Source organism: Rhea americana, unplaced genomic scaffold (genome assembly GCF_003343005.1).
Source record: "Rhea americana isolate MKP2758 unplaced genomic scaffold, rheAme1 scaffold_4, whole genome shotgun sequence".
Lineage (NCBI taxonomy): Eukaryota > Metazoa > Chordata > Aves > Rheiformes > Rheidae > Rhea > Rhea americana.
Window position 1 is genome coordinate 8,050,372 of NW_028186534.1, and position 22,787 is coordinate 8,073,158.

The 22,787-nt window shown below is 35.0% G+C and overlaps 2 protein-coding genes across 6 annotated transcripts in view; one reads left to right on the forward strand and one right to left on the reverse strand.

Annotated features, from left to right (window-relative positions):
- RTF2 (replication termination factor 2) overlaps positions 1-21,535 on the forward strand; it is a 32,411-nt gene extending 10,876 nt beyond the window's left edge. The window contains exons 6-9 of one of the 2 annotated variants that reach the window (XM_085314103.1): positions 13,440-13,553; positions 15,094-15,148; positions 15,226-15,318; positions 17,972-21,535. In XM_085314103.1, coding sequence (XP_085170229.1) covers positions 13,440-13,553; positions 15,094-15,148; positions 15,226-15,318; positions 17,972-18,159 — 450 coding nt within the window. In that variant the 3' untranslated portion in view covers positions 18,160-21,535. The remainder of the gene's footprint in view (positions 1-13,439; positions 13,554-15,093; positions 15,149-15,225; positions 15,319-17,971) is intronic. The other variant, XM_085314104.1, reaches the window with a different exon arrangement.
- On the reverse strand, positions 1,640-9,337 carry LOC146590760 (putative beta-1,3-galactosyl-O-glycosyl-glycoprotein beta-1,6-N-acetylglucosaminyltransferase 7). Of its 4 annotated transcripts, none has more exons than XM_085314100.1 (6): positions 8,912-9,337; positions 6,215-6,376; positions 5,638-5,749; positions 3,214-4,245; positions 2,649-2,744; positions 1,640-2,136 (listed from the first exon to the last, which is right to left on the reverse strand). In XM_085314100.1, the coding sequence occupies exons 4-6, from the start codon at positions 4,187-4,189 to the stop codon at positions 1,910-1,912; spliced, it is 1,299 nt and encodes a 432-aa protein (XP_085170226.1). In that variant the 5' UTR covers positions 4,190-4,245; positions 5,638-5,749; positions 6,215-6,376; positions 8,912-9,337; the 3' UTR covers positions 1,640-1,909. The 4 variants fall into 4 exon arrangements, with proteins under 4 accessions (XP_085170226.1, XP_085170224.1, XP_085170225.1 ...); XM_085314098.1 differs by having other exon boundaries at positions 6,215-6,550; XM_085314099.1 differs by lacking the exon at positions 8,912-9,337 and having other exon boundaries at positions 6,215-6,655.
- Positions 21,536-22,787: the final 1,252 nt, after the last annotated feature.

Genomic DNA, 22,787 nt, shown 5'->3' on the forward strand with positions numbered 1-22,787 from the left:
GCTTAGTGAAATTTTCATTACTAATATTGCCATGATTGATACCTGCTAGAAACACATTAGCTTCAGTAGTGTTTTCCAAAGGAACTCTCAACAAGCCCAGTGTGAACATGCTGCATGATTTTTTTTTTCCCCGCCTCTGTGAAAAAGCATATTCAGCAATAATTGGTCACAAAGTAAGCCATGGAATATACACGAGGCTGAGTACAGGCTTTGGACTGAGCTTGTGAATTTCTGTAAATAAATAGGGACCAGATGGTCTTTCCTTAGGTGGAAGTTCATCCAAAARAAACTATGCTTCCAAGAAACTTGTGTGGGAAAATATGCACTATAGTTTGAAGAACCTGGGAATAAGTTTGGAAAAAGAAACTAGGCTTTTGGTGTTCTACTGCTGGTTCATTCATTGATTTGTTTTGATTTTTTGCTTAATCTCTAAGTCAATTTTCCTGTAGAAAATGAATAATTGGTGCTTATTGAAGTTTATATCTAAACCACTCATACACATTTCTATATAATTTGTAGTTTCTCATCATGTAACAACATGTGTTTTATTAAGTCCCATCAAAGTTCTTCCCAAAAATGAGAGTTTGTGGGGATTTATTGGATTGAAAATTTTTGCCTGTGGTCCTGCCAAAAAGTTAATAGAGGAGGACCAACAACTTGAAATGACTTCTCAAAATTCAGGTTTCTCCTAGACCTTTTCCATCAGCAGCATGTAACTAAGGACTTTTGAGGAAAGGGTGTAGGAATGGTCTTGTGAACTTTTAATCCAGTGACAGTGAAAGAGTTGCCATGCTATATAAAATATAACTACCTATATCCTCTTTATTGAYGCATGTTGCCCCAGTCTTTTCAGTAGTACAACCGGGGAGATTAAATTATGAGTGCTGAAAAGACCAACTCTTGCCTAGAAGAGGGCTGAATCCTAGTTCTTTTTCTACTGCTGTTCCCTRTTTTCTGCTTCTGTAATGTGTGGGAAAGCCACTTTCTTACTGCAGACTAGTGCTGCATTCGGTTTACAAAACGTCTTGAATCTGAGATCCTTGTCCTGGCTATTGTGATCTGTGCAAATGGTTGCAAGGTTCAGGAAAGTTTCATTTTTCTCAGGTCAGGTACCCTGGACTTGAAAAGTAGCTTTTCACGCAGTCACAGTTTATTTCCTGTTACAACTTGTTTCCCAGGTCCAGATTTCCCATGTTTTATTGTCCTAAACTTATGCAGAGACCCAGAAAATGGAGGTCTTGACTAAAACTGCATAGCAAGATTTGTATTACTGTTACTGATACAGACACCCTTTTCATCAGGAGCAGAGCAGATGTAGTGCGACAGTCATGTTACCCTGCTACACAATGAAATTAGAGGTGCAACTGGCCATGAGCAAAACAGCAAAATGGACTATGTCTGAAACCGGCTGTCACTTGCTTCTCTACCAGCTCTGAAGTTTTAGTGTAAATTTCATTATTCAAAATAAGCTACGTGATAAGGCGTACAGTAGACACCACTTTAACTTGTGCTTTTAATGTTTCACCTTTGTCCAGTCTGTGCTTCTGCTTTATTTCTCTCATACCAGTTAGTTCTTTCTGCAGCCACAGACATAAGGAACRTGTTTTTTTCCAGTTAAGTAACTCACTTAAAGAAGGAGTAAGAACTGTCCCCTTGTCTTTATTAGSTTATAGACCTGTTGGACTATTGACATATAGACTGTATCATTTTTCTTTTTCTTTTTAGAATTAACCTATTAGCAGTTGTTGCTCTTTATTTTACTGTAAGTAAAATTATCAGCTTATTTTACTGATCAACAGTAGTACAGTATTGTGCATATCTTTATGACGTGATGCACAGTGAAGACTATTACTAAAAATTTTGATGGTTTCTTTCAATATTTTGAGCACTGCTTAAATGTTACTTAAGCTCAAACATTCAGTTTCATGTTAAAGTAGTTATTTTCTTGAAAACGCCAGTGATCTTCAATTGGGACTTCTGCTTGCTGCAGTACTTTAAGCCTGTATCGTCTCTCTAGGCAGTCCATAACAAGTGGATATGTTGCAGGTTCAAATTTGTTGGCAAATAAATGAGGTGATTCAATGATCCACTGTAAATCTCCTAGTCCATAGATGCAAATGTCTCTGATGTAATGGCCTGCAAAGACAAATTGATGGTATATAACAGCAGCAGGAAGCTTAATTTAATCATTTTAAAATAGATCTAAGGATCTGACAAACATGCTTGTCAAGTAAACCCCCTACTTTTCATTGAAATCTGACTAGTCAAGTTAATGTATTGGTTAATGTAATTGAGGAAGGTAAGCAAATGTACTGAGGCTTGCAAAACCTAAAGTCCCTGAAAATAAACATATATGCAGCTCTGTCATTAACCTTTTAAATTATAGAAGCATCATAATTGGAGGTTGAAAGAACATTTAGTGTGTGGATACTGTGATGATCTTTACAAGAATATATCAGAAGATTTTTGGATTGGATACAGTGGAGTAATTTAGTAGAATTGCTTGCTGTTTTATTTCGTATTTTCAAAATAAAATATGCATGACTTCTGAGGCACACTTAATGGGTGATTTAAAGTATAATATGTAATTTGCAGTGAATGCTAGCCGGTTAATCAAATTCTAGTTTCATGGTGAAAATTTACCTTACCTTTGCAGCCTTTGTGTGTGGTTCCTTCTTGATCTTTCCATTTAATGGCTCGTATGTTTCCTTCCCAGTCTGCATGTGGTGTAGCACCTGGAGCATCTTTAAAAACACAAGATTCTGATAAGATTTGTTTATATTTATTATAGGGATAATTTTCAGTATGGAAAGCTTTTTTTTGTGTGTGTGGCCACGTTAACTATTTGTTCAGATATATGAATCATAGGAGCAGACGTAGTTCTCAGCTGCTCTTTATTATTACTTTTGAGAGCATGAGCTTTTATGTTGCTAAGTGTTTATTCTGTTTAATCACCGTTTTTGTAGCCTTTTAGCTAATCACCTTCACTGTAATATTACTTCTTTGGAATCAAGCCTTGTTTCTCAAACTGTCAGGAGATGCGACTGTTGAAGGGTTGGCATCAAGGCTGAAGAAACAACCATGTCTGTGCAGTGCATCCTCTTAAGGGTGGTGTTAGGTTCTAAAACAGAAGTCACTAGATCTCCATATCACAGGCCTTACAATATTGTTGTTCTGGGGGGTTATTTATAGTAAAAATAAGGTGCATCTTACCATTTAAACGATTCAGTGTGACCCAGTAGTGTTCATCCGGACTGTATGTGTCTCTTGACCATTCAAGCAATTCTTTTGCACGTGCATCAGTCAATGTAAACTCCACAAATTCTTTAGTAAGTATGTAATAGGCACTACCAAAATATATTGTCAAATTGTATGGAGGTTTAGCTTTTATATTTTTTGTTGGATACACGTATGATATTCCAGAATGTACRTATTCTCTATAACTAACCCGTGTCCTGTGTTTCATATGAAGTGGTTGGACAACCCCAGGAGTCATATTTTTACCATTCCATTTGCTTTTGATGTATTGTATAATGTCTTTGTTTGTTTTGATGGGATAATCTTGACCACATAAATTAATAACATAATTCCACTGAATTTTGGAATGAACCAGATCTCTCATGCAATTAATATCAGCTTGTAATCTTGAAAATCCTGCATAAACAACGTTTTCTCTTTTTGAGGAAATAAAAATATTTTCAAAGCAGTTAACAATGTTTTGTACAGCAGCTTTATAATCTTTCGGGGACTTTTCATCAACGTGTATRCAATAAATATTCTGAGGCATATAAATAGCTCTTAGTAGCTTTACAAACATTTGCAACTCCTTGTGAATTGTGATAATATATGCCAATGAGAAATTTCCTTCTTCTTCAGATAGTGGTCTTGTTATAAAATGCAGACTCTTCAAAACCACGGAGCAATTGCAAGAAGTGTGAATGCAGCTAAGTGTTTCCGGTTGGTAGGTGTTCTGACAAAAGCTTCCGATTTGAGAGGCAACACTTTTCCCCACAAAAAGAGCTGAACAAAGTTCATCTGGGTAAAAACCACACTCTGCTGTATCTGTAGTAAACTTTTGTTCATTTGGCTCTTCAGAAAGTGTGTTCTTTAGGTAAATAAAAGTGTAAATGAACATGCATATAGCAATGCACACTAAAAATCCTGATTTTGTTGCTTCAAGTGGGTTCATTTTTTGTTTTCCAGCTGCTGTCCTCTGGTCATAGTTTAATTAAGCATTTAGAGTATCTGAAAGGAAAAGTGAGATAAAGAGAGGAAGAGGAGAACTTCCCAACATTTTTAAAACAGAAAAGAAAAAGAATGATGTGATAGTGATTCATTTATAAATATGTTGCAGTTACCCTCTTTCCAGTTACTAGGAGGGGCTCTTTGTGTGCCCATATGCATGCTCATGCTGCATTATACTCTGCCACTGCAAATGGTACTTGCAGGACCATGAAGCAACTTTTGTAAGATGAACTAATTGGCCAAATAACCAGGCATGGCCTTGTCCACTTCATTGCTTGAGCAAGTGGAGCCTAGCTGATTGAATAAAAGCTTATTCTATCTTGAGTCGGTAAGTCAGTCTTGTGTAGTAGGTTAGTCCATGTCCTCAGAATAGGGAAGATGTGTGAGCAATGYACAGCTAAAGAACAGCCATTGCTGAGACTTTCTTGAGGCCTGGAGATCATAAGATCCTGCCAGAGCAAATTTTAGTAAACTAAATYTCCCTTTTTAGGATAGTCATCTGAAGAATGTAGTTGGATCCGTACATTCCACAGTCCTTGAATTGGACTGTGGACTGTATCTGGTTTCTGGATATGTGAGGTGTATGCATATGTATATCTATATTTCAAGTACATTGTATATCTGTCTATACATTTTTTTTAAAAAAGTATTTTGTTTTGCTCTGTTAGCCATATACTGAGTGTATATGTTGTGCTTTGTTTGTATTCAGAGCCAGTATAGTTCCCTAGCAGCTTGCAAGCACAAAGGGGTTCCACAAAAGCAGATACCTGGGGAAGGAACAGATTCTAATAATGTTCCCCAATAAGGGTTATTTTTGCTAGCCTCARCCTTGCTGCTGTCAGCTGCAACTATAGCATCCACAGTTTCAGAAGAGTACATGCATGTTATTTTATCCTTACTCTCTAGTGTTATTTCACGAATGGTAAATATTTGCATAGTTTGTGATTTTTTTTTTTCAGTTGTTATCGCAAGATATTCTGAAATGGGTGCTGCTTTGTCGCGAATCGAGGGGACTTGCCAGTTCTGTTTGGCAACATTATGTTCCAGTTCACTATGACCAGCTGGTACTCAATAGCAGAAAAATTATTAAATAAACAAAGTGAAAAGTCTAAATTGTAATTCACAAAATTCATCCTTTGTTCTCCTTATAAAGTTAGCAAGGTGTTCTAACTCACTTCAGATCTCTTTTTGTCTCCAGCATCTTTATATTAATGATTTTGAAAACAAAACATGGACAACATTCATTCCTTATTTTTAGCACACTTGCATATCCTGAGATAAAGTATACTACTGCCAGTATTAAGATTCATAAAGAAGTGTATCATTTATATTGGTATCAGCATAGGAGATTTCCACTGTGTATTTTCATGATTATCTTTTTCTTAAAAATACCTTTCTTGCTGAAAAATCAGAAGCATGACGACACAGAAGTTCTGAATCCTGCAGCTATTAAATGAAGTCTTTTCTTTGAAGCATTTGATTTAGAACTGCGTAGACAAAATTCCTGGAAAGGGAGGAAAAAAAGATTCTGTCAGCTGTCAGTATACTTCGTAGTTAGATCAAGAAAGCTCTTATTTGCAGTTTTAGAGAATATTCATGTTCTCTTGTACTTTTTTCTACAAACAATTTACTTGAATAAATTTGTACTTCACCTGTAAATACTTTATGCTTTGCAGCTAGCAACATCACAACGCATTTGATGTTGGCTAGGAACAGAAAAGAAGCAAATTTTTATAAAGGTTGTTTCTTTATATGAATGCTGTTGTGGCTTGAAGGCTAGAAAAAAGCAAAGATATATTTTTTTTCTTTCTTTTAATGAAAATTCAGTATATGCCTGTTTTAGAAGGTTGAAAATAAAGRAGGAATTGCAGTTAAAGTAGAAATGAGACACAATTTAAAAAGCTTTAAAAGTAGAAAATTTGAACCAGCAAACCAGATACTCTGTAATACTAAAATTTTAAGAACTTACTAGGCTTTCAGAAAAGAATGTATTTATCTTATTCTCCTTACTGGTATACACTGGATTTCATGCTGGAAGAACACCTCTTTTCCACTTGGCATTCCAGAAGGTAAATTTGTATGTTAGGTGGAAGATTCATCCATCTTGCTTCTGTGTTCTGTCAGCAGTGCTCTTCAGTGTGTATTGAATGCATGGGCCAAAGAAAAACATTATGAAATCAGGTCCCAGAAGATTTTTTTTTTTTCTTAGCAGCTCCTAAGGGATATATTTACTTTGTAAACAAGCTTGATTGTGAGTCTTTCATCCATTTAAAGTAAAAACTTGAGCACTGGTGTCCACATCAACCTTTCAAAAAGAAAGTAGGAAAAAAAATGCCTTCGAAAGGTAGAAGTAAGGATTTTTCACAGTAAAAATGAGACGTGGGTGCCGTAGCCTGCCGCCAGCTGGCTAACAGTGCCAAGAATAGATTAACATAATGGCTGTTAGGTGCCCAATAGCAGAGGTTAGGGAGAGGGAGTGTCTGTTAGGGAAGCACTGATTTTTTGTGGAGCTGGAGCCAGAGAAACTATTTTGCTGTGAGTGAATAATTACAGAAGAGGCATTGAGGTTACTCTGAATTAGTGAACGTGATGGGATCTTTATGGTCCGTATCACGTGGAAAGTTTATTCTTGGCACACAAATTGCACTGAAGACAGTAAGCAGTTATAAAAATAAATAAATGGGGCTTTAGACTGCTTGGAAAATCCTGCACCTGTGCAGGATGTGTATTTTTTTTTTTTCATTAAATACATGTCTGTGGATAAGTTGATAAGGCTATAAGGATAGTTCCCTGGGGAACCCAGCTATAATCTGTTTGTGTCTTACAATTGCATTTTTATTATCTATCAAATAATAGCTTCCAGGGATGTTTCAGGTTAATTATTTGCTGTGGATTTTTCCTCTTGAACTCCATAGCATCTAGATGGTGTGTCTCCCCAGCAGCGTACTGTCTTGTACGTAAGCAGTCCGCTATCAGGTAAGAAGAAGCAAGTCTTTCCTCAGTGTTAAAATATTTGGAGGAAATGACTGAATGATGAAGACTTGCCTTCAAGAACAGAATTACGCAGCTTTCAATCTGAGTGTATATAATAGAATGAAGATGTTGACTTTCTGCTAGTGTTTTTTTCAGATTTAAAGCTAGAATTGTAGCTGTCATTCTCACTGGGCATGCAATTTGTCACTTGTAAGAATTCTCTAGCCCCCGCAAGTTTTCTGCTGTTGAGGACCATGCTGCCATATTTTCTCTTGCCCTTGAAGAGTATGTTCAGGATCTTAACTGTTAAAGACAATCGTCTGTCCAGGCATAACCTAGTCTATGACTATATTACCTTTTCTARTTATTATTATTTTGCTAGAATGCCACTATCGGTATTTATTGATAGCAAAATATCTCTTTGAAAATCAAAGAACTTTTTTTGTGGTATGGATAGCTGTTCTAAATCTGGAGTAGAAAGTTGACTGAATTTACAGATAGCATTAGCGTTACACATTCTTCAAAAAATGGCCCGTTTRTAGGGATTTGGAAAGCCGTGGAAAATTGTTGGCTTAAACCTAAGCTGCTTCACCTCAGTTAAAAAGATGAACTCAAAAGAAAAGTGGAATTATGTTTGTGCCTAAAAATATGCCCGTAATATATCGTCTTAGTTCCTCAAGACCTCATTAACTACCAGTGCATTTCACAATTTGTAGCAAATCATTTTACAATTCAATGTTTGTTCTTATTATAGAATTTTGTAATACATCATTGCATCTCTGAATCTTGTTTTGTCTATACTTTTTGTATTTTTTAATATTTAGATAGTCAGTTCAAATGACTTCCTAATTCAGTGAAACAAATGGCTATAGAATACTTCCTTTTCTAATAATTAAATAGTTAAAAGATACTAGCTCTTGCATTTCCAAATTTTTTTGAAGTCTGTTTTTTGCCTGAAGGATGAAAAAAATATTCGCACAGGTCTTAGTGTAGACATTTTATAAGTAAGTGAATGCTAATTCAGTCCTCTAAAAACTTAAGTGTTAAAATCAGTGCCTTTTGCTGCTTTTTACTTTGATATGCTCTTCCCTTCTGCCTGGGTAAGTCTACTGAGTCTCCTCTGTGTTATGACGACCATCAAGGAAAATAAAAGAAATTCTTCGTCAAATCCAATTAATACTACTTTAGAAGCGTGAAATCATTCTTACTTTAAAATACTGGATCAGCATTTACTCATAAATGTGAAACAAATTTATGAAGGTGTAGCTTTTCATGTGCTTACCGCTGTTTTTGTTTCTCTTTATGCTTTTTTCTTTGCTATACGGTATATTAACCTCATAACAATTTAAAACGAATACAATGATAGCTATGTAAACAGTTATGTAAGTTATATTAAGTTACAGTGTTACAAAAAAAAATTTCCTTGCAAAAGAACATAATAGGTATTTGTAAGTACTGTGATTCTTCTRATACTAATAACACTTGTAGTAAAATGACTACTGTAGATCTACAGAGGGGGATAAAAAAAGATTACTAGCCTTATTACAGATTCAAATACTTTCAAAAGGGGAAAGTAGAAATATTTGAAGTGAAAATATTTGTTGCTCTACAAAAGTTAAAACACTGGGCTTTAATAAAGAGAAAGCAAATCCCTTAAATTTGAAGTTCGAAGATCAAATCTATTCAATCTTACCTTGCACAAAATTAGGCAGGAGAAGGCAGCATAATTTAATAAATAAAAAGCCCCATTGTCCTTCAGCAAAATTCAGGCAACATTCTTCATTCTGTTGCTTGTGTAGAGGTCTCGCATAAGGGAAGGGGGTTAAATATTAACATGAATGTTTTCATTTAAGGCTTCCTCTGGCTTCCCGCAATGCTTAGCATATTTATTCTGCAGCAGTGCTGTTTAGCCTCAGAAGAAATGTCCTCTGCTTCACAATAATGARAGAAAACTTGATCTTCTCCAAATTTTTGTTGCCACGCTTCTGAGACAGCATTTAAAGGACTGAAATCAGTCTTTCAAATATGTAGAGAGTACATTGCTGATGATTATAAATAGTATTGCTCTACCTCAGAGACCTTAACCTCCGCACTGCTAACAGAGCATGCTAGATGATAACTGGAAAGGAAACTAACCCTCTCTCCTCCTCCTCCTCCTCCTCCCCCTAATTTTCTTAACTCTTTGCCTGCTGAAACTTTCCAAGTGCAGCAAATCCACTTAGGAAGGAATTGCCTCAGGTCCTTTCTCATATCTGAAGCTAAAAAGATGATAAACAAACTGTCTTCTTAGACTGACCATTTACTGCGTTACTACTTTTATCAAGGTTTGTGGAGAGGTTTAGTATGTGAAAAGTTAACAGTTTAAATATACAAGATTTATGAAGCTTTGGAGTTCTAGAAATGAGTAAAAATGTTGATATGATTTATCCTTTATGGACAAAAATAGGAAGCTTGTCAGAAATAAATATAGGGAAAACCTGGAAGTGAATTAAAGCATAGCTGCAGGTATTGTCTCTACAAAATTATCACTGACTTTAAAGGAAATTCTATAAATCATTCATCATTTTTAACAATATTTTTTTAAAGAASCTATAACTTCTTGTGAAAGTTTAATGTTCTGCGAGCTAATATGTACAAGACCTTTTCTCCTCTTCCCAAGTTATGTCCCCTTTGCCCCATTGCCACCCTACTCAGAGAAAATGGTGCCCATCAAAGCCTACACTACTGAGCTTCTGATGAAAAAACTTCTGGAAAAGCATCTYTCTCGGAATGTGTTTTTAGTTAAAAATTATTGTGTTCTGTAACTGCCTGTTCATATGTAGGCTTGTGGTGGATGAGATGCCAAGYGAACAGTGATTTGGTCCATGATTGAACAGGGCATCTGTTCAATCTGCCTTTCTAAATACTGCCCTGTTTAAAGAGGGACAATCGGTTTGTCGTGATGTATGTTCYGTAGTCTGATGGGAATTGTTTTGGGAAAGTATTCATGTTTTTATGCATTTCCTAGTAATGCTCGTATTTAGGACTGGAGGAATTGGCTTACTGTTTATGACAATTTCAGGTTTCTTGCAGGACATTAAACAGTAAGGGGTGGACATTAAACACTAAGGGATGTAAAAATTAGATATGAAAGCATAATTTACCTGTTATTTATTTGTATAAGAACTGGAAAAGTCATGGATGAGCCTGCATCATCTTAGATGCTGTACAAACATTTGTCTGTCAAAAGTAGTTTGTATTAAGAAATAAGGTACAAACTTCRTCTTATGTTGCTGAAATTTAGAGTTAAAGTTTTAGAATCAAGGAAAACTTTAATAAAGCAAGATTTCATTATTATTAAAAAGCTCTTGTATTTTATCCTCTAAGGAAGACAAAAAGTTCTTCCCTACATTAAAGTTGACTTGAAATTTTAAAAATTTCAAGTCATTCTAGAAAGTATTTTTCTATTACTTTTCCTAGTTTAAGTGCAAAAGGTGTCATTTGTGCCTAAGCTAATATGCCTTTTACAGCTCTTAGTCATTAGAACAGTAAAGATAGTAAGTTTTTAAGGGTTGTTTGTTTGTTTGTAAAGTAGATGTATGTATGTAGGATACATAGGTGTATGATTATCAAATTTTGAAGATTTTTTGATTARTCCTCCTGTACATGCATGATCTTTAACTCCTTGATGCAAGTAACATTAAGCCATTTTGAACATACTTTTTATGATTGAAATTACACAGCTTGTGTGTTGTCTGCTTCAGTCAATATCCCACTTTTCTACAATTACAACTTGAATCTTGCATAAAGATTAGCCAGCTGCTCTTCTAGTGCTTTTATCCGTTGCAAATAGTATTCAAATTTAATTAGATGTAGAGATGTCTTCTGGTCAAAATGATGCRAAGACAAGAACTACAGCACAGTATAAACAAAGTACATGAAAGAAGACCTTGTGATATCTTAAGACAAATATCTGCTCCAGAAGAACATATTCTGAAAACCTTTAAGTTTTTGAAACTTAAATTACTTTTTGCTTTTTATCTCAGCATTCCAAAATGTTGAGATAAAATCCTCTTTTTGTATTAATGGAAAGTTGATTTTTTTTTTTTAATCAGAATGAAAACTTCGCATTTAGCAGTGCTGACGATTAAAAAATGTTTGATGTTCATACAAATAATAAATAGTACCTGCTGGCGTTAGTGAAACATGGGAAAGTGGAGTGGGTTCTGTGTGTATAACTTCCTGTAATTAAAATATGTTTGGAATGGTTTGGTCACTTGCTGTAACATAATTTGGCTGTTGTCATGGCAAGAAATTATCTGTTCTAATGAATGAAAACAGGACACTCTCTTCATTTCCTCCTTTTTTGTAAATACTTTTCATTTCAGAACTGTTCCACCTGTGTTTTCCAGATGGCAACCCTGGGTGGGTTTGATCTAAAAGCATAAATTAAGGCAGATTGTTTGTTTGTTTTATATGTAATATTTGTTAAAGTCATTTTACATAAACCTTTACTGGCAGGAAATGTTCACTTATTTTCATGTGCCTAACAGAACAGCTTTTTAAAATTATTGCAAATACTAACTTTAAATCGGTAGCCCTTAGAAGGCTACCTATGTTTGAATCTGTATTTGGAAAACATCCAAATGTTTTGGATGAAAGCTTGAAGAAATGAAAGCTTAGGGCTTCTTTAGAATCAAGGTGACTGTCAATCAGTCCTACCTCTGCAGGAAGACTAATTTTCTTGATTTTCTAGGCTTCTTGCTCACAAGTGTCTGAGATCATACCAAGCTGATATTTCTAATAGTAGCGTATTGAGTAGTAATGGAATAAATTTGGTCTACTCACCTGTTTTGTGTGTGAGATTTATTATTCTACCTGACTTATTTAGTATTTATCTCTATAACCATTACTTTTCCCTCACAGCATCTCTGATCACTTGTATTCAGATTCATTCTGTAAGCAGTTTGTTACTTGAGCAGACTGTAATCAAAGTATCATACATGTGTCCTTTTATTTATTTAATTCCTGCTACAAATAAATGTACAAATAAACAAACTACAACCTTTCTGAACCTTTGTTTAGAAAACAGAAGAGTAGTAACACAGATAGGATAATCTCATTTTGCAAATTAACAGAAARTTTTTGGATTTACTTAAAAAAATGGAAAAAGGGAATTTGAGATCTTAGATTAGAAAACATCATATTCAATTTGCTGGATTCAACAGAGATTGAAAATGTGTGCAGTGAAGCCTCTGTGTATTCAGCCARAAAACAAACATGAAATTACATGAAGAGAGTACATATATAATTTAGATTCATTAATGAATGTACTTTGAAATTTTAAAATTGTGTATGGTGTTTAATAAACCAGATGAAGGAGAGTGAGATAGTGAGGCTTGATTAAGGCTTTCTGAATACTATTTTTATGACTTGTTTTTGTCCATAGTCATCTTCTAAAAAAAATTTAAGCTTGACTGTTTAACTGTTTAGACTTTATCATAGTCAGTATAAAGGAATTGATGCTCTCAGGTGTTGTTTCTTGTATGACTGTTACCAAGCTGAAAGACAAATTCTAGAGCAGAGTGGCCTAATGCTTACATTTTATTCAAGTGCATTCATAAATTTAATTAAAAAAATAGCTTAGTTTAGTTTCAGTTTTCAGCTATAGGATTCAGAGACTTGAGTGGATCTTGCTTAGACTACTTTCATCTAGTCACTGTATTACTTATGCTAGAAGAATGAAGAACTCCTGAGCAGAAAATACAAAATGGAACCTGAAGAATCTAAAGAAAAAAAAAGTCAGTTAAGAATGTTATTCACAAATAACTGTGTGAAATAAATATGCAATTTCCATAGCCCTTTTGCACAGAATACTTCTGAACTTCTTTTAGAATTTGGTATGCGGATTGATATGTGAGCTACTTGTAAATGTGGTTACCAAAAGCTCACAATTCACTACTGAGRTAAGTGTTTATCCTTTCCAGCAGAAAGAATGCGGCTGTTTGGTATGATTGTGCTCAGTGATAAAAACTACTGAGATTTTTCCTCTGGTATTTTAAGTGAGCTGTGGTATTAGATTGTATTAAAAGCAAAGAACTGTAGGAAAAGACAAAGAAAATTGCAAAGTGAAGGGATGGAGAATTCCTTGCAGATTTTAAATGTAGGATTACTTTTAACAAAGATTCATTAATATAAGGATCTTGAAAAATTACTGGGTTTGTCTTTTTTTTTCCTTGAAGTGTGGTGTTCCTTTTCAAGAGGAAGATGTGATTATCCTTAATGGTAATAAAGAAGATGTGGAAATACTGAAGAAAAGGATGGAGGACAGAAGACTTAAAAGTAAACTAGAAAAGGTAATATTTTTATATTATTTTTTTAAAATGGAAATAGTTCTTGTCTGTAATGAATCTTCTATTAGTTCTCATAGCTTTTTCTGCTAACTTTATATGGACTTCAGGATTTACTTGGTAACCTGCACTGTACTTTGGTGCTAGTTTTAAAAGTAAAACTCACTTGCAGAAAATTGACAGTTCTGTACATGGGGCCTTTTTCAGCATTGCTATTTTTTCTAAACTATTGGCATGATTTGTTCGTATCTGAGATTTATCAGCTGCAGCACCAGAGGACAAGTGTCTTGTTTTGGCTCTGTTGATGCTGCTGATGCTGCTGTTTATATCTCTTTGTCATTTTCCTTTTTCAGCTACATAAGTGCAGAAGTCCTGCTCTAGTTGGAGCAGGAAATGGAAATTCCTTTTCTTTATGACCRTGAGACAAAGCGTAAAGATGACACAGCTACCATTGTATCCAGCATAAAAAATCATTCAAGCTCAAGTGTGTTGTGTGTTCTATGTARTTAAATATAGATAATACACACACGCACACATATGTATGTCTGCAAATGCCTGATAATTCAGATCTTAGACACTAAAAGGTAACTTTTCTTAATAAACCTGTCTGTTATACCAAGAGGTTTTCCATATGCACTTAAGAACACCAGGAGAGCCCAGTCTACTTTTAGAATAGTAACCCTCCAGCACCACCTTCTGGCTAAGCTTTGCAGTAACGCGATACAACGATTTGTTTCCACAAGGATTAGCTATACTCTTGGCAGCACGAGTTCTCCTAGTTCATATAGCATATTTAAGATATTTATTTGCATTGAATCTGTGCAGGCTTTCTGAAACTTGTACACTATTCTGTATGTGTACTGAATAAATTTTTGTGATAATAATGCCAGTGGCTGTTTTAATACATCTCTTTTTTCAATATGGCTTTTTATGTGGAATTCTTGCTGCTGCTGGGTGGTTATTCCCCCTCCCCCCCCCATTTGTGTACACATAAACAGGCTTGGAAAATCTGGTCCACAAATGCTTTTAAAAAATCCATATCAACTATTCTATGCACCTTTTTTTCCCAAGCAACAAGTGGTCTGGTTACTGAAGTATACCCAGGAGGGGGATACTCTATTAGCTAAATAAAATAAAGTAGATATGAGATGCGTGATTATTTTGAAATTTTTATTTTAAAAGGTCTTTATTGTTTACAGGTAACCGTGTACTGTTCAATGTCTTACAGTTTAATGTCATTCCACGTGGGCTCAGAATTTCAGATTAGCTTAATGATAAAAAAGGTGTACAAACCAAAATAYCACATTGAGACAGCTTAATTTTGGCCTGTGTGCTTATCCTTAAGGTGCCCTCATGTGTTCCAAGTTTATTATCTTCCCATACAGAAATAATTTCAAAAGTATGGAGCAATATTATGGAAGGAATAGTTCCACTGCATAAAAAACAAAGTAGCAAATGTATTTGATACATTTCCRTGGCACAGCTCCAATTTTGGCATTGTATATCTTTTCAGTATATTATTAGGTTTCTGCTTGTATTGTTTCAGAAATCAAAGAAGTGCAAGTCAGCAGAGTCTGCTTCTCAGCAAGATACTAATGAAGGTAATGTCACAGCTACCAATTATGTGTACCCTTCTGAGTCATTAAACAGATYCATGATTTCATTTTTTCTTTCATAGATTTTCCAGGTCCATCAAAGGTTAAGAATGGAAAAGGTTGTATCAATTCTACTTCTAGAGAAAAGAGGCAGATTATATTCACCAAAAGTTCAGGTTAGTGTTTATGCTTTGATCTAACTGTGAAACAAAGTGAACAAATGGTTCTACTTGGAAAAATATTGTAGGAGAGATCTTTTTCTGGCTATTTTAAACCAGAATTTTCTGGAAGTTACCCTATCACTCCCTCTCTTTTTGACCAAAATTTTGTTACAGTACTACAATTTGCATGAAGAACTTCTCAGGCTAGAACTTTACAAATGCATAGCTGTGTTTTGTGCATGATCTTTGTACACGTAAGCACAGGTGTGAGAACATAGCAGAAATTTTCTTTTTGATTCTTCCCTACTGAATTACATAACTTCATTCTGAAATTGATTAAAGACTGTAAGTTGGAACTTTTGAAGACTTRCATTTAACTTTCTTTAATTCCTGAAATCAAATAATTAAAAAACTGTGTGTCACTTTAACCATATTACCATTCCTTTTGCTTTTAATATATTCTTTCAGCTTTAACTTTCTCTTAAAACRGATCTGTGTTTTAATATTTGCAAAATCTACAAAGTTGACTATGCTGAAAGTATACAAGGACTACTTTTTGTCATATTTTCCTTATTCTGCCCCTTTGCCTGTGTCCCATCTGCTATCCTTTGTCCTATACTTTGAATAAATGCTCCATAGAATAGGGAAGGCCTTTTGGATTTCTTTTTGTGGAACACCTAAAATGGCATCTTTGCTCATGTTTACRACTTGCAAATGCTGCGGTATCAGAGAGAACCAATAAAATATTAGACACTTCTCAACACACTTCATTCACATTCAYATTTTCTTCCACTGTGAGAAAAGGCAGACTTGTTTGTTTGTCATTCCAATATTGTTGTGCATTAAGTTGGTGGGAAAAGAGATTCTAACTGCTGCAGGTCAAGGATTTGGTATGTTTGTTTCACTGACAAGSAGATAGTGTAAGGAGAATTAGTAGTTGCTTCCCTTAAGTACAAGTGAGGATGGACAAAAAAATTTATTAGCAGTCCATTTTAGTGAAGTACATTAAAATGTCCCAAGCTAATGACTTTATTTGCAGTCCACCATTTTAGCTACTAATCTGCTGTATGTCACTGTTAGYAGTGGAATGTAACGGCAGGATATACTGATATATCTGCAGTAGTCGTACAGCTCTGGATAAACTTGGCTGTCTTTTTAGTCCAATGATGGTGTCATCTCTTTAGGTAATTTGTATTACATAATGTGTAGGTGTTGCCAATTCCTACTGATGCTTTCATCCAGGGCAGAAAGAATGGGCACATTTTTGAGGTCAGTCAGAGTTTCATGGTGGAATATCGAATTGTGTGTGCTACAAGAACAGAAGAAGACTATATAATTTGTTTGAAGAGTCTAAGAATAGTTAAATGATGAGCTTCAGATAAACTATATAAGAAGCTAAGAGAATTTTCATTAGAAATGTCTTACTTGCTACCTACTGTCAGTTCTTATTTAGGATAGACTTTTAAAAAATATTTAATTCCAGATTATTTTAATTGTTTTTAAGTGCATAGGAACATAGTAATTCTAATAATGTTTGACATATTTTTTTCTTATCCAAGGGTGTTASGTGAAGGAAAAATATCCCTTTTGAAATGTCAAGTTGTTGGTTTATGTTTCTGACAGCAGTTGTATTGCTAAACTGGCAGGAGAACAGGAGGAGAGACGGGAAATAGAGAAAAATCCATGGAGTGGGGAGGAAATGGGCAATGGAATGCCAGTAGCATAAGAATTAATTTGTGAACATGGCACCCTAATGTTTCTGGACTTCCAGAATACATATTCATTCTTTCTTATTCAGTGTTTGGTAATTCTTTCCAGACAGCTATTAGTGGCGTTAAGAGCAGCATTCTCCAAAGAAAAAAAAAAGTTAATATCCATGATGATTTACAATTATACGTGTAGTTCTCATAACTGTGTGCACGAATCAGTTAAATACATTTTCAGATAGGCCTCTCACTAGCTGTTTCCATGTAGTTGTGCCTAAATTATACTAAATGTATAGAGTTTCTACTTTCTTTGCTCAAGAGACATGGTGTGCACTTTTTAAAAATACTGTCCTTGTACTTTGGAGAAGATCAAATAGTTGGTAAGAAACAGGGTTTTTTATAGTGGTAAATGAAAACAGCAAGAGAAAGGGCATCAGAAAGAGTAGGATAGACATTTTCCTGTCCCAAATATAAAATGATGGAGACCATTGTTACTGCTTATAAATGAAATTGCAAAGAATAAAGGGAGTAGATAGATTCCCTGGGGATAGAATGTCACAAGTTTAGCTTTTGTCATTTGATAGCTAATTTTCAAACAATAGTTCATGGTGATGGAATACTTTCATATTTCTTTCTTAAAACTAGAGTTAGAGCCATTTCTCACATAGAAGAATAAATGTTGTAAGTACTGAATTACAGTGCAAGGAATTTCCACAAGCAGGAAAAAATTACTCTCTCTCCAATTTTTCTAAATTCATTTTGAGAACAAGTTCTATAAACTAGGAACGTGTTTTCTTTTCAGTTCAGTTATCAGATATGTTTGTGAGAGTCAGTCTTGAATAAATTTATATACTTCATTTCTGTACACGTTTTTTAAATACTTTGATAAATCAAATTTTAATTTAAATGCTTTGTGAAGTGTGGGTTGTTATGCATGCTTCATTTTATTGCTTTTTCTCTAGCAGATAGTGGAAGCTCATCTGTACCAGGAAAAGTCAATAAAGGCTCTTCCAGTACTACGAAGAGATCAATTGCAGACAGTGAGGAAAAATCTGAGGCGTACAAATCTATTTTTACATCACACAGCTCAGCAAAACGCTCGAAGGAAGAGTGTTCCAATTGGATTACTCACACAGCATACTGTTTCTGAAACAATGATGTGCCTGATTGTAACATTCATTACTGCTTTCCTTCCCTAAAGCTTTTRCTGTGCAACTCTGATACAGAACCTTTGTTGTAATCTGATGTTATCTGGAATTACTCAGTTTGCAAGTTGTTTATAAACCTGTGAATAGCTAATGAACTTGTGTTAGTTGCAAATTCTACTAAATAAGAAGAAATAATCACCAAAATCCATGTTCTATCAGCAGAGCTCATTTTAAAATGAGGGATTATTTACACAAAATAGATTTTTTTTTTCCCTAGGTGGATGCCATCATTCTTAGTCACCCTAGGTAATGTCCTCAGTAGTGGGAAGAAAGGGTAGGAGGATCTGCTTAATGTTCCCTGCTATTGATATTTGCTGAAACTATAATTGAAGTTTTCATTATCGTAGTCCAGAAGCCTAAAATTTTTGATAGTAAGAGCAGCAATAATACTTTGTTTCACTAGCCTCAACAGAACAACACATTTCTTAAAGGTTCTGTAGGTATTTATACCTTTCAAGTAATGTACGTTTTGATAGAATATATGTAAGCATAGTCATCTTGAAAATATTTGTACAATATTTTCATTATATATATTATTGTCTGCTTTTAATAACAGGATATATACTTGTATGTCATTGTATATAAATATAGACCTGTGGTTGTATGGTTATTTTTCCCAAAAAGACTTAGGGATTTTGTTGTTAGCGGTGTTTGTTTTAAAGCTTGAAGTATCAGGTCTAAGTTTCTCTTCTTTTGTTAGAGGCTCATAACAGAGTGGAACAAAAGTGTGACCTTCCTTCCTCTTCTGCTGAAACAGTGAGGTTCTGTGTACATCTCTGAGGAGGAATTTGCCATTCTGACCTGAGCTCAGGGTTTTTAGCTTAAACGAAGATTATGAACATTTGCACAGGGAGAAGGAAAATTATGTCTGGAAACAGAATAGAATGGCAGGCTGATCTGAAGTGGCTTTTTAAGGAGAAAAAATTTTGCATGAGTATCACACGTTTAAGAAACCTATTGATAGCTGATGGAGGGAGCCCTTTAAGGCTGAAGTTAGCTGCTTTGAACATTTCTCTCCTTCTGCAGGCAACTGAAATGTGCTGCTTTCAGAATATCTCTGGTACACATTGTTTTATTTCCTGGCATAAAATTCTTAACAGCAAACAAATATTTATCTTAATTTCTTGTTATACAAAGATGCAAAGTATGATATGTTTTTGCTATTGTACGAGTTTTGCTTCTGTATTAATGCATATTATCCCTGTGACTTTGATTTCAGTAAAATTTGCAGCTCTCATATGACCATAACACTTCATGTTAAGCTGAACAGATAAACAGATGTTCATTTTGCCAGCTTTAGAACATAATAACTTACTAATTTTAGTCATCATGTATTTTCATAGGCTTTTGAAAAGGCCTTTTTATTTTTAGAATTTTTCAAACACAAAAATATTTTTAAAGTGTTAGTGTTCCCTTGCAGTGATTTTGTGGCTGAGTGATATTGAATCCAGTAATATTTACATGACATGATCGGAGGGGAAACTGGAAACTTCTGACCTTCCTTTCTTCCTCTTTTTAAATTAAAATCTGCTTCTATAATTGTGGTTCAAACTAACCAGAATAGAAGTGCAAAAAAGGAGGCTTTTAAAACCACAGCATGATGTTATGTTGTTACTTTTTTGKTGTGAAAATGATTAATTATCCTCATAATTTATTTTCAAGTGTCCCCCTTTATAATTGGCAATAGTTAATTGGAAATTCAAATGTTGTGTTTATACCTGCGTAGGTGGTCTTCATGGTTCAAGTGCATCRAATGAAACTGCTCAGATTTTATTATTATTTTGATAGGTATAATTAAAAACTGGCTTGTTGTAGAATTTATATGGTGGTAAGCATTTTTGTTTTCCAAAGATGTGAATGTATCTATACATCACATCAAACAGTTTGAGGTTTACTTGAGTTTCCAGGAAGCACTTAGCCACGTTTTATATGCATGTCTAGTAATCWGTTTTGTTCTCTATGTCTTATTTCTTTTTTTCTTTCCTATTATCCTTTATTATTTGTTAGTTACAGATAGTTGAAATTACTGCACTAAAAGATACACAGTGGCAGTCCCTTTATTTGCAATGTAATTCTGTTTTGACAGCACATGTTAAATTCCTATTAGTATTTTATAGGTGTCCATTTTTCTTTTATTTAGATCAGTTATAAATCTTAAGGGGAAATTAATGCTCTTGACTTGGTTATTACTTTGCTAAAGAATATGAGAAAATATAATACACAGTGCTGCTTCCTTTTCCATGATAATGTTAGGTAAAATCCAGTTATCCAGTTTACTCACTTGATAACAGTTTTTCCTGGTCATTGGGGTACTGTCATGACTTTTTTTTTTTTTTTTTTTAACCTTCTCAGAGCATCTATTAAAATAAGTTCATGATTATTATGATTTTGTTAGTGAACTGATTCTTCATATACACGTAGAGGTTTTTATCTGGAATTGATAGTGTGTGTTATGGCACTTCGTTAGGAAAGCTTTTGTTTGGTAGTTTCGCATCCTGACTTTGTAGATGGATTTCTTAAAATGTTTATGGTTTATAAAAGTGTTGTCAGTGACAGATGAGGTCTTCTCCTTCCCTTTACAAAAAACAGATGTGAAGGAATGTGATATATTGTTGGCATGTGATGCAATTCATTGCCACAATTGGCTTTTGTTATTGTAAAATAGAAGAGCAAAAAACTGACACTTCTGTTGTTGGCAGGCTGGGCTAGGCAGTTGAGACTGGAACGTTGACTTGGCAAGTTTTAATAGATTCAAGCAAATAGTTTGCTTGAGAATGTTTGCTTTGTTGTGGTTTTCTTTTTGTAAGGGAGGGCAATTTAATTTTCTTTTAATGTAGGTGAATTTGAATGTTGGTGAAAGTTGAAGACTACAGAAGTTTTAGAATCTGAAACCTTCTATGTTTCTGAGATGCCACATAAGGCTCTACAGCATTGTGTCCATGTGTCTGTTCACAGAACAGTTAGTTCTGTTTCCATTAAGTTCAAGCCTTGGCCTCTCTTCTGAGGAGTTTAAAAAGGATCCAGCTAATGCCAGTTGTATAATAGTGGGATTTTTTTCTGATGTGGAACCTGCCCACTGGGAACTGGACTGAAATTCAACAGCTTCCTTCACATAACCCAATAATCAGATGCTGGTCATRAAACCTAGCCCAGATATGCACCAGTGAAAAGGGACTGTAAAGCCATGTGCTTCATTTTACAGTCCTGCAGATTATCTTTTTGCATCCTTGCACAGCTTTCTGTACTTACAGTATTTGTASCTGTAAAACTGAAAAATTGAGGGTGTCCATACATTAAAACTCAGTGGATGTGAGCCTGGTATTAGTTGTCAGTACTGTAGTTTTATTCCCTGATCACAGCAAAACAGACATGCGGTATTTCCTACAACCACACAGGAGATCCTGTGAGGAGCAACAGCTTTCTCCTTGTGCCCTGTGGTGATACATAACAGCATGTGACCTGGTAAGGCTGCGTAGCCTCCAGCCTTGTGGAGCAGCTACGATGCTCTGCTGCAGCTGATAAACCAATCTGCAGTAGCCTGYGCCGTGCGGTGGCCTCGAAGATGATTGGAGATACTGACGCTGTGTGGCTTTCCCCTTCCGGGAGAGGAATGAACCTTGCAARCCAAACACCAGGAGTCCTGGAGCCCTCTAAGGTGAGTTTGGGGTAGATTTCTCTCTTGGTTCCCACGTATTGCAGTAAGGGTGACCTCTCTCCTTTACTGCCTAGTCCCTCCCAGTATCTCCATTCCTTACACATCTCCTGACTCACCACGTTCCCAGTACCGTCAGCACCTWCCTGAGTCTTTTAACTAGTAGCTGAGCTGCAGGTATGTGCTGATCGGCCAGCTGGCAGGTAGCTGCAGAGCTCAGGAGGCAATATGTCCTTCTATAATAGCATTACTGTTGGAGGTCTTGTTTCTAGCCATTTTTTTCCACAAATTCCCTAAAAATGTCTTATCTTCAAGAATTTTACATCTTTGTGAATCTTAGTTGAAATTAGGCAATGGCTTGTAATGTTGCTGAGATAAGTAGGGGTGTAGCGGCACTGATTTTATTTTATTTTAYTTTCAAGCATATGAGAGTTAAATCTTCCAGAGAAGATGAAGCACTCCCAACATCCAGGGGAAAGGCAGAGGTGAAGATGAGGAGCCAATTTCTGTTTTAGAGAGGTTAGAATTTAGCAACATCCTGCTCCTAAAACTGTAGATAGTGAATAAAAAACTTCAAGGGACACAATTCATTCTGTAAGGGTGTTTTAGGTTTTATTTCCCACAGCCTTTTCAGTGGTGATCATAGAATTAACTTCTCTTTATTGGGAATAAKGTTCAAGAAGCATACAGTGGGAAAATACATCCTGTTGCTGAAAAGGTTGGGAGATTTTATTGGAAATTCCCAACTTTTCTGCTTCAGTCTCCCATTTTCATGCCATGAGATCATCACATGCCTATCAAATTGACCAAAAAAGCTTAAAGTGTTTTTTCCTTTAAAAAAATGATCTTTGTTAGATTAAAATACTTCTCATTAATGTCCTATTCTTAGCAAAATTGAACAAATACAATTGTCTTCAA